General features: G+C 50.3%; 5 protein-coding genes across 5 annotated transcripts; 3 read left to right on the forward strand and 2 right to left on the reverse strand.

Moving 5' to 3' along the window:
• The first annotated feature begins 918 nt into the window (after positions 1 to 918).
• MYCFIDRAFT_210847 (uncharacterized protein) lies at positions 919 to 2,327 on the forward strand. The gene has a single exon (XM_007926746.1). The coding sequence runs from the start codon at positions 933 to 935 to the stop codon at positions 2,259 to 2,261; it is 1,329 nt and encodes a 442-aa protein (XP_007924937.1). The 5' UTR covers positions 919 to 932; the 3' UTR covers positions 2,262 to 2,327.
• Positions 2,328 to 3,973: 1,646 nt separating this feature from the next.
• On the reverse strand, positions 3,974 to 5,429 carry MYCFIDRAFT_163142 (uncharacterized protein). The gene is made up of 5 exons (XM_007926747.1): positions 5,235 to 5,429; positions 4,922 to 5,163; positions 4,546 to 4,863; positions 4,257 to 4,496; positions 3,974 to 4,207 (listed from the first exon to the last, which is right to left on the reverse strand). Exons 1-5 carry the CDS (start codon positions 5,333 to 5,335, stop codon positions 4,086 to 4,088), a joined length of 1,023 nt encoding a protein of 340 aa, XP_007924938.1. The 5' UTR covers positions 5,336 to 5,429; the 3' UTR covers positions 3,974 to 4,085.
• Positions 5,430 to 7,474: 2,045 nt separating this feature from the next.
• MYCFIDRAFT_110055 (uncharacterized protein) lies at positions 7,475 to 9,115 on the reverse strand (the record flags this gene model as incomplete). Its single annotated transcript, XM_007926748.1, has 2 exons — positions 7,475 to 7,587; positions 8,212 to 9,115. Coding segments are annotated over 2 exons (1,017 nt in total), but the record flags the coding sequence as incomplete, so codon positions are not given.
• A 1,023-nt stretch (positions 9,116 to 10,138) lies between these two features.
• Positions 10,139 to 10,993, forward strand: MYCFIDRAFT_187371 (uncharacterized protein; the record flags this gene model as incomplete). Its single annotated transcript, XM_007926749.1, has 2 exons — positions 10,139 to 10,578; positions 10,630 to 10,993. 2 exons carry the CDS (start codon positions 10,139 to 10,141, stop codon positions 10,991 to 10,993), a joined length of 804 nt encoding a protein of 267 aa, XP_007924940.1.
• Positions 10,994 to 12,350: 1,357 nt separating this feature from the next.
• MYCFIDRAFT_135682 (uncharacterized protein) lies at positions 12,351 to 13,304 on the forward strand (the record flags this gene model as incomplete). Its single annotated transcript, XM_007926750.1, has 1 exon — positions 12,351 to 13,304. The coding sequence occupies one exon, from the start codon at positions 12,351 to 12,353 to the stop codon at positions 13,302 to 13,304; it is 954 nt and encodes a 317-aa protein (XP_007924941.1).
• Between the last annotated feature and the right edge of the window lie 1,330 nt (positions 13,305 to 14,634).

The raw sequence follows: 14,634 nt of genomic DNA on the forward strand, positions 1-14,634 counted from the left end.
CCCATCGGCTCAGAAATCGAAATCGAAGGTCCAGAAGGCGATACCATATACCTCGCGAATGGCTGATTTCCTTTCAAGGTGTAGAACCAATATTCAAACGCGTTCCCCTAGTTGTAGGCGGTACAGGTCTCGCGCCGGGAGTTTAACTCATCGCTCGCTTTTGTCTAATTCAATCCGACCCAACCGAACTTCTTGTCATTGATGGGAACAAACCGGAGGAAGACATTCTGTTGAAGAAGGCGTTGGAGGAGTACGAGTAGGGAAGTGAAGCGAAGTTGAGGATTAAGTATGTTTTGAGGAATCTGAGCGAGGATTGGGATGGGAAGAAAGGGTCTGTGGATAGGGTATTGATGGAGAAGTTTTTGTTTGGGCCTGATGAGAAGGGAGAGAATGTTATGTTGCTTTGTGGACGGCGGTGTATGATTGAGAATGCTGTGAAGCCGGGGATTGAAGGATTCGGGGTGGATGGATGCTTTGGGGCTTTGTCATCTCCTTTCAACAAAATTGATAAGATCTTGTGGGAGGTGCTGAGCTTGTCGTGAATCGTGATCTGTGTGTGTAATGTATCCTGCCCTCGGGGCTAGAATCAAACTCATAACATAACGCTTTAGAAAAGCCCGATCTAAAGGATTGGCGATACCACGTCACCGTACCATTTGAAATTCCTGTGAAATAACTTCAGATTCGCCAAATCAACCAATGGTATAAGATGTCATGTGAAAATTGTGGTGCAGTGAATGAGGTGATGTCGATGTAAGGGCCGAGGTTGCATTGTGCCAGGGTCTGGAGAACGACAAGTGGAGCTACTGCTAGTTCGGGTGAGGCAGGGATTCAACTGATGTGAAGTGAATCTGTATATATCGAGCTTGAGCCCTTCACGTTGCTCGTTTCCACATTATTTCTACAATTCGAGTGGAAGTGCAGATTCAAGAATGGCCTCAGGAACAAATACGCCGCGTTCACGCTCCCGCGCAAAGCGATCTACTACAAACCTCGCAGACCTCCGCCTCGCACCGCTGTCGAAACAGTACGAACCGACCAAGGGTGACGTCCCACCAAAATCACCATTACGAACTCCGTACGACGCCGGAGAAGATGCCTCGTTCGCACGCCAGCATTTGTCTTATCTCCATGGAAAATCTGCGCCTACTACACCTGGTATTTTGTCCCGGAGCAATTCCAGACGACATCTCGGCGGTGGCCTGAGCAGGAAGAACTCCATTTACGACAACAATGATGCGGAATATGATGCAGAAGGGGAGACCGGATATACATACTCTGCCTCTGCCAATATGCATGCTTTCAACCAGAATCGTGGGCGCACAGAATATGGAAGCGGGCAAATCCCCAAAGCCAAGAGCGAAGCTGCCATTACAGCACAGCAGAGGGCAGAAATGGCTGCGCAGAGACTTGCTGGTCCGGGTGTACCTGTCAGCAAAAGATACAGATATAGTAGCTCGCGGGGACGCAAGAGCGGCAATGCTACTCCAAGGCCTACAGAGTCCGATAACTGGTTGACACATACGGGCTCTACAGCTTCCATGCTCGTGAGAGAAGACAAGGGACAAAGCTGGTTGTCTTCTCGTGAAAGTGCCACAGCGCTAGCACCAGCATCGTCTGAAGACGACGACGACGACGATGATCATTACGAAGAGATGGCTGCTTTGAGCTCGACTACGAACAGATTACGCCTCGCACAGTACGATGGTGGAAGTCCGGTCAGCCAAAGAACAAGTAGATGGGGTAGCAGATACGGTAGCCGACCTGCAAGTAGGAAAACTTCTCGTTTAGCATCTCCCGTAGGGTCTAGGACACCACGACGATCGGAACAGGCAGGATATTTTGATTACCCCATCACACCTCTCATCACCGAGCCGGGCTTTGTAAGTCCGGAAGAGAAGCGTGGTCAGGATGAGGAACCTGAAGAAGATCTGGATATCGAAAAGCTGAGCGGCGAAAATAGCTATGGGCTAGGAAACTTGGTGGACCGTATCATGCATTTCAACCTCTTCAGCGTGACCGAGCATATTGATACTACAGATGATGAGAACGCATACGCTGCGGTAGAGAATGAGACTCCAGAAGAAAGCAGACGGAGGATGGAAGCTGAAGCGAAGCGGAAGAAAGAGGAGAAAGACAGATTGACTGCTCACGCTCCGCCGGCTCCACTTGGAGATGGCGGCAAGGTACAAGGAGAGGTTTCTGGATGGCAGGATGCGAGTTGGCTGCTAAGTGTCGCTTCGAAGGTCATCATGAATTGAAGCGGAAATGATTACAAAGCATCATGATAATTGCTTTGAGAAGCTCTAAATCATTCCGCCACTCTGAAGCAAGCCCCATCATACCTGTCTGAGGCGAGGCTATTGATCTCAACACCCCCGATATTACATGCACTTCTGTCAGACCCCATCTCATACCCAACTCGAGATACACCAGTTTGAGCAGTGGACCAGACTCAGCCTCTCCTACTCCCACCCAGCGTCCTCCTCCCAGCCAGCCAACTCAATGCCTTCTGGTGGTCCTTGGCACGAATCTCCTTTTTATCCTTCCGCCGCGGTCTTTCGAGACTGTCATACAGCGGTGGTGGATCGTACTCATCATTCAGAAAAGCCTGAATTGCTTCACGGCTTTCTGCCAGAGCTGTACTGTATCCAGGTGGTGGCACATACTGCGCCTGGTGTTGAACATGTAATTGAGGCAGCTGATGACTGTCATCGCCGCGAGGCCTGGGCTCTGCTTGAAAGTGAGAGCTTTGGTAGTGCCGTTCCGTGCTCTGAGGACCAATCAAGGAGGTTCTCCTGCTTTGTCGATTACTTGGGACCACATTCCGAGTCTCATAGCCCTCAAACCGTGTTGGAATTCGAGCCGGTCTTTTTGCACGATGAAAACTGAAGGATGGCGACGATGCGGAGCGGTAGCCTCGCGCTGGTAGCTGATATGGATCATAAGCGTGGGCCGATCGTTCTCCATCGCTTCTGGCAGGTTCTGGTGCTCTCTCCGCGCGCGAGACGTTGCGCTCTACGTAGGGGAGAACTTCCTCAGCTGCCTGCCACTGGCGCTCGAATCCTTGGCGTACACGCCATTCCATCCACTATCGCTCGCGAATGACATCTTCATAATTTGTCCAGCGTTAGTGTCAACTTTAAGGCGAGACTCGAGGATGGGCTTACCGCTAAGATCTCGACTGCTACGCCTTCTTTCGCCTAGCTCAGCCATACGTCGAGCTTCCGTGGCTGCTCTCCTGAGCTCGTCCATGGCGCTGATCGGTCTATTGTCGAGAAATGCTGAGGTATCTGAAGCGAGCTCATGTTCACAGATGCACAGGGAGCTGCTTCAGAATGTGCGCAAAGTGAATGGACTCAGACCAAATTCACATGCGCATCTTATTCACTTCCGTATGGGACTCATCGCGAACAAGCAAAGCTGTGTAGAACTGCTCGTTCTGCGAGTGAAGGCACGACAACGAGATGCATGTGGATGGTGGAAACACCTCTTCTGAACGTGAAAATTCAATCAATTTCGGTAGGAGGCCATGGACGGACATAGCTTGCTGCTTTGCTCGAGTGGTATTGTAGCAGCACTTCGTATATAATTTCGTAGATTCGGGTTGATAGCACTCCAAACGTGGCCATTGTCTTCGTCGCTTGTCCGTCTCGACACGCCTGTAATTCGATTCCTATGTAGCGTCTGCTCGTGTTGGCTCGTGGCAAGACTTGGAAAATGGCTTGAATTGCGGCTTGGATATGCCCGACCGAAGACTGTGCGGTCAAATCAATCCATCTCGTCCGTGTTCCGAAGTTCTCGAAAAGTTCGTTGGTCGTTCGTGAAGGGGTATGTTTCAAGAACAGGAATCTTGCTTGTGCTTACCCGCGAACGCGTGGCTGCGAAACGTGCACGGATGTCGCAATTATAACAACCCCCTGGATTGTCAGTAAATGTAGTCAAGTCTAGACCGACGGAAGCGATTTCAAGTGGTATGGCTGAACGCCTGAAATGTCCTTTGGTCTATATCGTCGCTCCAAGGTGCGTGACTAGAGCGATGCAGAACTTTCAATATGTACAAAACAAGATGCGATTAATCCTTACTACTGGTAATTGTAGCAGAATGGCCCGCCTGCTGGGTCGAATGTGTCTCCCACTCTGTACTCTGGAAATGCAGGACTGAGGACTATCCTGCTGTCCATTGAGACTTGTTTCGCAACTGGCCCTGGACTTCGGTCAGCACCTCATTACAAGAGGATTGTCTTCGAACTCACATCTGTTCGCCTGTCTCGATGCGGTGTACGCGTCAGAATTACCCAGCGCATTCCATCGCTTGTTCCAGTCTAGACTCGCCCAATATAGCCAGAAGCGATCGAGGTTGTTGTGGTGCATCCAGAACCAGCAGTCGCCGGGAGAAGCAGGAATATCGGCTTGAAGTCCTCCCATAAGCATGTGAGGGATCGGATGTACTCCCGTTGGCCAAGCTTCAATCGCAAGGCCGAAGTTGTTGATATCTCAAGCGACAGTCAGCAATGTCTTTACACGTTCTCTGCGATTGCTTACCGTTGTAGTCGTGTACTTGCGCAAGGACCTTTTCGTACGTGAGGTTAGCCAAGTATGATGAATCGAATTGTCGTTCCAGGCAGCGCGGATTGTATCCAAGACCATTATCCTGTGGATTTCTCTTGCAAGCTACACCCTCGCCGACTGGTCCTAGATTTACGACCCAATCTTTGAAAGGACCCTCAGTCACGCAGCTGCACCCTTGACTACCAGATGTGACGTGCCCATTTCCTCCAATCGAGGTGTCTGATCCATCGAACATTGGCCATGTCTCTATCGGCTGACCGATATATCTGGACCAGTCCCAATACGGCTGCCCTGTGCAGAGCCTGGTTAGTACTCCATGGCAACTGGTCCCTTCATATGACTGCTTTACCTCCTGTGTAACCACACTCGTTCCGCAGCGCCTTCTCAAACTCCCACAAAAACACCCGATGAAAAGGCAGCAGCCAGGGTGAAAAGTGAACAGTAAAAGTGTTCATGATATGTGCGACGACGAAGTCATCATATCGGTTCTTGCAACCTGGAGCATATTTTGGATCCGTCTTTGCCGGCTTCGTTTTCAGGCATTTGACTGCTCGAATGTAGTCGAGCCTTTCAGCTCGACTCATGTCGCCCCTGTACACACACACACACACACACACGTTCAGCTCAGGTTCATATCTTTGTCGCTCGAGTTGTACACGTACCATTCTTTGCGAATTATCATGTTTTGGCTGGTGCACCCTGTCGCTCCCTTCGCGGCGTTCGCATGTACAATCTTCGAGGCCGAGTCCTGCAAACTTGCCATCTTCGCTTTGGCATCGGCCTTCGCATCCTGCGCTGCTGTAGCATGGAGGGCGACAAGTGCTGTGAGTAGAACCGCTTGAAGATTACGAATAAACATAATGACCATCCGACGAATGATGAAAAAGAGATAGTGTCCAGTGAGATATGTGGAAAAGGATGAGTTGGCAGGTCTATGTATACTGACCAAGAATGCGAGGGTGGTGAACCGCCACGGCGGCTAGGTTCGAGGATGATTGCCACACGTTTGGGAGTACGTGTAGTCAACGGAGCCCTGACTGTTCAACAGGTTCGGTGCCTGTCACTACTGTCACTACTTTGTACAATTGCCAGCGACCCCGGAATGAGCTTGGCACGATCTGGGCAATCATGTGTCGCCATCGAAACAATACGATTTATACAAGCAGTGCCTGTGCCTGCCGTTCGCCAGGGAATGCGCGAATCGATGGAAAGTCTATCATCAGTGTTGCTCCTAAAAATCATCAGCAGAGGCTGGGTTCCTGCCATTTGCAGCAAAATTAACTTTTCAGGGCTTAGGGGGCCAGCTATGCACAGCAATCAGGATCGGAAGGAGGTCAATCTGTCATTATTGTTGTAGAAGATCGATACATTTTTCCTGGCTGTCGTTAGTTACACCGAGGCATTTTCAGAGGACTGCTGTGGCATTCGCATAAGCTGCAAATTCAGGCGCCGTTAGTGAGACACACAGCGGTGTAGGCAATTTGAGCGACGTGAGGTGAATATTGTTGTCAGATGCTGACAGCTGCTGTTGTGTTTGTTGTTCGTGCTATATACGGCCTGTAAGTTGCCAAGGTAAGTTAATCCAACTGCCGGCTGTATCTGCGTATTTTCAAAAGCGAAGCAGCACACCGCGTCCAACGTTTTATCAATGCAAGTGTCGAACTCGAACATTCTCGGGCTGCACTGTAAGACGTCTTCAGTGTCGTGGTCGATGGGGGTGTGAAAGTTGATGTCGAGACAGGAAAAGGGGGAAGCTTCCGAGAAAGGCTAGCGTTCTGCCAAGGAATTCGACCTCACTTCCGGGGCACAAGGCACCCATCCATGCAAAATTTGACGAGAAATTGGATGACTCAAGTGACTTTCTCTGGATCACCAGGTTAGCAGTATCGTATCCCCGCTGTTCCAATGACAGCTCTTTCATCTGGAGTCGCGGAGCGGATCGGACTTCCTGCACAATTCGGCTGACCGATCTCGGAAGCCAAGACGCACCATCGATTTCGACTGTAGTGTCATGTACAGATGGAAAAACTCCCTCTCCATCCAATCAATGGGCAAGATGGTGAGCGCAAGTCCATCTTGAATGATCCAATCATTCGCTAACATTGGTTCAGGCCGAGCGGTCTAAGGCGCCACGTTAAGGTCTCAACCTTGAACACAAATCCGTGGTCCGAAAGGGCGTGAGTTCGAATCGTAAGCTACACACTGCGTCTCACTGGCAAGGAGTATGTCCTAACATTGCTCCAGTCACTCTTGTCAATATCGCGCGCGATAGTCGACGCAAATCTTTTTTGCTCATTTCTCCCTTTCATCACATCAACCTCTATTCAATATCATCATCTATGCTGCACTCAATCGGCGGATAGAGGCTTGGACTTTTTAGTTTATTTAAGCTTGTACTCTTATCTAATCCTAGTTTAATCTAATTAATCAAGTCGACGTAATCATTCTTCATAGTAGTTCCCACCCGTCTGATGAAGAGTGCCGTCTAGGCTTTGCTCTGGCTTGGCATCAAAGTTCTCGTCCGCAATCGTATATAACGGCAAGCATAGTCTTTGCGAATCGGCTGCTCGCTGTCTTGAAACGCTACCATGACTGAAGATGCGTCTTCTGCAGAGTTGAAAAGAGCGTACATTGCTAATCGCGGCTTTCCGTCGAGGCGTTGTCTTGTGCCCACGGACCTATCGAGCTACGCATCGAGCAAGGAATCAAGGGCTTCACTATGATATATTGCATTCATATCGTGGCGCTGTACGGTGTGTACACTCACTCAAGACCGTCAGAACGAATTGCTTCTATTCTGATATGGCCCATCTGCAGCAGCATCAACATACTTATCCGCATCAACCTGACACTTTTGCACTTCCTGCTCAATCCTCGACCAATCAATGTCAGGCTCGCCCACCCAGCGTGTCCTGAGCTCTTCCCACACAGCCAACATACGCTTCCTTCCCATACAATGGTAGAAAGCACGGATGGCCGCAATGCCGAAGCTCGTCGTCATGTAGACCGTACGATCTTGTTCGAGGAATGGCCGAAAGTCAGCATCCTCATCGCCTGACGAAGAATGATCACTATCTGTGTTGGCATCGGACGAGTCATTGATCTCTGGTGATTCAAGAGGTTCTTGTGGTAAGGTCTCGCCACGAAGGACGAAGGAACCAAAGCCAGTAGAGGACGAGAATGGATCTTGATCAGAGGGCGCGGGGTCGAGGCGCTGTCGGATTTCATTCGCCTCCATCGGTACAAAAGTCGAAGATGGCAAGGGATCGCTCTTCCCGGAAGACGGCTGAACCGTTTCATTGTGTCCAGAAACAGTCAACACGTCATGAGCAGCATCAATGTCAGATGACTCGAAAGGCTGCTCCCCGGTGTGATTCGTGGATGTTTCTACAGCCAAGTCATGGCGTCCAGTCATCATTGCCCCAAGCATATCCATAGAACCGTCGTCCGCTGTGCCGCCATCTTCCGAGGACTTGCTAGTATCCACGGTTGAGGCATTGTCATCTCCAAAATTGCCATATTGCGCCGCGTCTAGTGCCTCGTAGTCCTCGTCCGGCACATTGACAGATCTAGATGCGCTGCGACTGGTATCGGTCTTCTGATCAACATTCAATGTTGTGTTGATGTCGGGAGATGTACTTGGAGAGCAAAATCTCACGGCTTCCTGCCAAGTCTCTTCAAGCCGTCTATGATTCCACGCCGAGAATGGATAACCTCCGTGAGCGTGGAAACCACGCAGTAAATACAGGTATGTGCTGCCATGAGGACGGAATTCATGCTCGCGCATCTCTTCCATCAGATCCCAGATCTTGTCGATGTCACCACTTCTGCAGGCGTGATAATTAATCAAAATCATGTACGTCTCAGCATCAGGTGCGATGGGAGCCGCTTTCTGGATTTCATCGCGTTTCTGGTCAGAAGCGAACGGCGCGCCGAAAAATGTTGTCTCATGCTTTTGCTTCTCCTTGCGCAGCTGCTTAGCCGTTTGATTTAGCAGAATCTTCATCTCTTTCGTTGCTCTCCAATCGCTCAGGCTTCTGGTGCCAAACTTGTCATGATGTAAGCTCTTCATGCGCTCGAAAACATGCTCAGCGGCAGATGGCTCTCCAGATCGCAGAAGGCTGACCACAACGCAGTTCATGATCTTTGTGTCCACGATCTCTCCAGATTCCACGAAGTCCTTAAAAGCTTTTCTCACAGAATCGCCCTCTCTTCTTAAACCAGCGTAATAAATTAAACTGCCGCGAGCCCATCTGTCGAGGGGCATGTCTCTGCTCTTGATCTCGTTGAATATCGTGTCGGCAAGTGCGAATCGTCCGGCTTTTATAGCGACGTCAAAAAGAATGTTGAATGTGACATGATCGGCTGCGTGTCCATGTTGTTCCATGTGCATCCAAGTCTCGATGGCTCGCCTGATCTCGTTATTCGTGAGATGTCTCACACAACGGCCGGCAAAAGATATTGCCGTCGACCATTGGTTGATCTCTATGCGCACATTCTCCGCAAGACAGTCGTTCAGCACCTGAAAGTATCTCTGCATGGCATTGGGCTGGTGCCAGAACTCGACCCATCCGAAATGTCGCAGAGCACGACGGAGAACATTATCGGTGAGGTAACGGGGCCTGGGACTCCGCAGCTCATGATACATTCGCCATAATTTGTCTAGGTTCACCATGCCTGGTTTGTGCTCGAGGAGTCTCACGAACGCTTTGAGCTGCTTGCGATGCTGTTCATCCTCTGGAGGAATAATCGAGCGTTTCGAGTGAGGTTGCAAAAGCTCTTGTTCTGGCGTAATTACGAGTCGCGGTGCCAATGGCAAATGGCCATGCTTCTTCTGCCCGACTAGTCCGTTCGAGACTTTCTTGGTAGCGGACTTGTTGAAGGATGGGTATATGTCGACTAGCTTTTCGTAGTCGTGTCGCGAGATCTCATTATGATCGTCATCCGGCACTGCAATTGATGCCGCCTTACGATACGTCCCAGTAGTGAATGACCTTCTGTGTGATCTCTGGCGGACCGTGTCTATTCTTCTGTGCTTTCTGCAAGTTCCCGCCGCCACCAGGCCTCGTATGAAAGCATCCTCAAATAAGTATTCTCGTTGCTTCCATGCCTCCCGTGACCTTCCACGACCATCGCGACTGGGTCTGCTGTGTGCATATTGCTTTTCGCCTCCATCTTCCCGGCATGTGATCCAATTGCCCATAGACTGAGCGGTTATCTTCGTGGCTGACTGGCGTGTATGAGGCCGAAACAAGGAAGCGAGTAGGGACATGAAGTGGCCGGCATTGTGAAGATGAATCCACTAGCCTACCATTGGCATTCCTGTCCCATAGACGAGATCGTAGATAAGGAGAAAAGATGAATTTGATGAAGCCGTCGGGTGTATAGCTCGCTCGCGCCAAGACATTTAGACTTCGGGAGTCTTCATCTCGCCGCACATGCATGGCATTGACTGCAGGTCTACATCTTCATATATGCGAATACCTTTCGCTGCCACTGCAACTGAAACACCAAAATCAGACTATGTCGCCATCGATGACATAGCTTGCAAACTCAGAGGGCAGCCATGGGACGATACAACTTCGCACCCCAAAATGTTCACAAGCAAGCAACACTACTATTAGACGCGAAACGGATGCCAGCACCACCACCGTGGTATCCGGTAATTGGCAAAATTCCTCCTTCGACACGACTTTCGCGACCACCATTACAAAGACCTCAAAAACCAGGCAAGAAGGCATCACAACTGTTCAAACCAGTAAGTCTACAGTACGCAGAAGATCGGTTACGATGGGAGTACTACAATGATCATCCCTGGGAGCTTGCCAGACCGAGGGTGGTGCTTGAGGATGATGGACGAGATCGAGAACGGTGGGACTGGAGTCTGCCTTTAGACTACAATTTGCGAAGGCCGAAGGTTGGATATACAGATGAATTCGGCAACGACCATCGTGGTTGGGATCGAGTCATGCAGAAACAGTCCGCAAGGCCTATTAATGGAGAAAGGTAGGCATAATGATCTATGCGCAGGCAATTCCAGATACTAACATGTGGCAGTGTCATTCAAAGATGGCAATATCTTCTTACGCATACAGAACTCTCCAGCCCTGCAGCGTACGACGTGGCACGGAAAGAGCTATACAGGAATCGACATTACAAGGAAGTGCAACTTCGCGTGGCGAAGGAGGAGGCGCAGGCGACGGGTGCATACTTCGGTCTTGGACCCCTAGAAGTGGGAGAACTGCTTGAGGACAGAGCGTTCGAGAATTGGAAACTATGGGCTGTGAAGGAGACGCAAGCTTTGAGAGCATTAGCAGGAGCTGCATATTCTGGAGTGGATGAAACATCAGCAGTGGAGACACAGGAGCCTGAGCAGGCGGAACTACAGACGGCCAGAGGTGGAGCAGCGGACAGGCCTTAGATACGCATTGAGACTGTATGATACCCATTCCGTTCAGGGACTTTCTGATCTGCATAGTGGCTCCTCTACGATGTACTACCCTTGCGGCGATGCGTGTGCTAGTCCTCGCACAATCCAATGGCCGTCAAGTCCAGATTACCCCGGGACTTCTGCCTCCCATCACACTGTGCCAGCCATCAGCATAAGTCAAAGCAAGGAAGTCTCTCTTCAGTCCGAGCTCATCAGAAGCTTCCTCAGCATTCTTAAACACAAATATCACGCTTTCCTGAATCTCATCGTCGTGCGATCTGGCCTCATCGTGAACGGCGATTGCCCAGTGGGTCATGAACATGTTACCTTCCGTTTGGACCGGTCCAAGGGCATCGATCACCCTGTGACGTGAAGTCAAATCGTCGCCAGGCGTCCTCGCGCAGGAGTATCATTTCCTATGCGCATCTCTCTCACTTCGCCACTGGGGGGTCCGTTTCCAACGACATCCTCCTTACATGTCGCGTCACCTTCATTGTCGCTGCCCTTCGCATTGCCCTCATCAAAGCCATTCCGCTCCTTGTATACCTCCGGCACCTCCGGCCAAGCGTCGACTGCGTCCAAAACTACGACCGCCATACCACCTGCAAGATCAGTCTGTATATGGCGGTGGAAGAGCCAAGCACCAGCATCCTCCACGTGGTATCGATATACCAGCCACGTATTGTTATTGACTCCTTCCAATGTTACGAAGCTGTTACGATATAGGCCATGGTGGGTCCACGAAGTTGAAGGAGTCCCCCGTCCCCTGGCAAGTGCTTCTCGGCCTCGGCCTCGGCAACAGTGGACCATGGAAAAGAGCCTACGCCTCTACCCACCACGAATCCTTTGCTTGAATGCCGGTGCATTGGGTGGGCACGGGCGAATGGACTTTCCACGACGATGAAGTCGACACAGTCACCTTTCCGCGTCTTGATGACGAGATCTAAAATCTGCAAAGCCAGCACTGCCAACCCATCTCGATCATTTGAAATGAATAGATTTGCAGCAGCTGTACGCTTAAAGCATCGTCTATAATTTGTGATGGCAATTTTGACAAAAGCGTGCGGCCTGAGAGCTTTTCGAACCCACCGGTCACTTCGTAGCAACTTCATTTATTGCCTACTGAGACGCGAGCGGGCGACGGGATTCGGTGACCGAGATTTGAAGCATCGCTCACGACCTCAAAACCATATCTCAATGAACTCTGAAAATCCTGCAATGCAATCCGAGAGCAATTGCATTCAACATAGGGCAATCATCCCATCGGTAAGTCGCACTCTGGCAAGCCTGACTCTGGTGGACCTTACTGACAAGGCTGGGGCCAGGAAATATCGAAATGGCCATCTATATGCTGAGATATCCCTTGCTTCTAATAGCATATCTTGCGGCCACTCGATCCCAATCGCTTCAGAAAGCACTTGATACAGAGTCCTCAGCTTCGACCTTTCATTCGCTCCTCCAGCAATTCGAACTTTTGGAAACATTTGATTCTCTGTCCAACGTTACGATTCTCGCGCCAACAAATCAGGCATACAACGATCTTGCTCCACGGGGCTTCAACGTTAGCGAAGTCCCAGCCCCGGTTGCGAAAGCACTCCTGTCATACCATGCCTTGCAAGGAGTCTATATGGCCGATGACCTGGGAAAAGCAGCCATTGTCACTCACAGCCACTTAGTGCCACCTGCGCTGACAAACGTGACCAAAGGCGCAGCTGTCAAGTTGTCGAGAGGCAACGCTGGACAAGTGGTAACTGAGTCGGGCTTGCAAGTCATCGGTGGCTCGGAGCATTCGAACGTCATCTTCGATAAAGGTGTGATCCACATACTAAACTCCAGCATGGTGTTACCTCAGAACATCTCGGTGACGGCAGAAGTGAACGACCTTACAACTTTTCTTGACGCTGTTGAGCAGGCTGGACTTATCCCGGAATTCGAAAGTCAAGCCGACGTCACACTTCTGATACCACACAATGAGGCTTTGCATGGTCTTCAACAGCTCATAAAGCTTTTGCCCACCGAACAGATGACTGCGATTTTACGATACCATGTTATACCGCACAAGGTCCTATACCAAGGGATCATTCCTCATGGAAAGTCCACTTACGACACGCTTCAAGGCTCGACTGTCACCATCGAACACCAAGGCGATGTAGAGTTGACAGTGAATGGGAAAGAAATTATTCGCAGCGATTTGCTGCTTTACGGCGGTGTTGCTCACATTATTGATGGACTTCTGATACCGGAGCAAGGTACGACGAATGTCCAGAAGCTTTCAATCTGTTGTTCATCTTTTGCTAAATAAAGTGGCAGCTTTTGAAAGCCCTTCAGAGCATAATTCTGGCATAAATATGGCAGAATTGACAACTATGCCTGCAGATGTTATCGAGCTACTGCTTAACAATGTTCTCCCAGGCGTGAACATTGGTACAGGGTCGATGGTTGCGCTTGGGTTTCTCGGCTTTGCGGTCCTAATTGGAGTGTTCCATGTTGTTCAACAACTATTGGAAGCCCGCGGTTCCGGCCTCCACATTTCTGGTACCAGATTTGCGAAGCGATTTGGCGTGAAGTGTTTAACGTCGCAGTGAGCAGAAAAAAATTTAGAGACATGGATCAGCAAGGGCTGGGATAGGATACAATACAATACAAAGTTCAGCAGTATCTGCGCGGCGAAACATCGCGAAACTGCTGCTAACACGATCAAACTCGAGGCTCACCTTTAGAACAGCATCAGGGAACGATGAAAACCTTGATCAAACTCGAGGCTCACCTTTACAACAGCATCAGGGAACGATGAAAACCTTTCGAGTTTCGACTTTCAGACAGCACATCTCTGCAAGAGGATGGCTGGGAGGGCGAGGTCAGCTGAAGAAGCTATTCGTCGAAGCGATTGCATTTGCAGGAGCTGAGCCGGCATCCTGCAGCCACGAATCCTACAGGAATACACGCAGCACTTCGACTTGCGCCTCAGCTCTGATCTCAGCTTCTGCTCTGCCTTCGCTATGCTGGCTGTGCTGGGGAAAGGTTGTCATTCCCGGATTTAATTGGCAGCCTCCCGTTTCAGATGCCAATACTCACTTAGCCTGGCCAGCTGAGTACTGCTCTGATCGGCTTCGCTTGACTTTGTATAGCTGACGTTGAACGACGCAAGGCCGCCGCTTGCATCAGAAATAGATCAAAATATTGATTCACCCGGCACGCATACCGTCCGAAACGTAAACAAGGCTGGCCTATGAGAAATGCGGTCGGAAGCTACCTCTGTTATTGCCGGGCCAGTTCAGGCACAAACAAAACTACTAACGACTGCCGCGCCACCTTGCTTCGCTGTCTGCATCACTTTGATGAGATAGCGCAACAGCGCTACATGGCAGATTCCGACCAGCTTCAACCCTATATTATCAATTGACAATACCAGTATGTTCGAAGCCTTCACAGCGAGACGTCTCGATGACTTCCGATGCCAATGCCAGACCCTGGCGCCAGCCTAGCTGGAGCACTACATACTCTAATGCATTGTCGCACAGCAAAAGCAGAGACACAGTGGACTTAAAAGAGGCCAGGTTGGGACAAATCGAATCGAATGGCGACACCAATCCTTTGCTTCGGCAGACAACATCATCGAACGTCAAGGGCTG

This window comes from Pseudocercospora fijiensis (genome assembly GCF_000340215.1).
Source record: "Pseudocercospora fijiensis CIRAD86 unplaced genomic scaffold MYCFIscaffold_3, whole genome shotgun sequence".
NCBI classification, from domain to species: Eukaryota; Fungi; Ascomycota; class Dothideomycetes; order Mycosphaerellales; family Mycosphaerellaceae; genus Pseudocercospora; species Pseudocercospora fijiensis.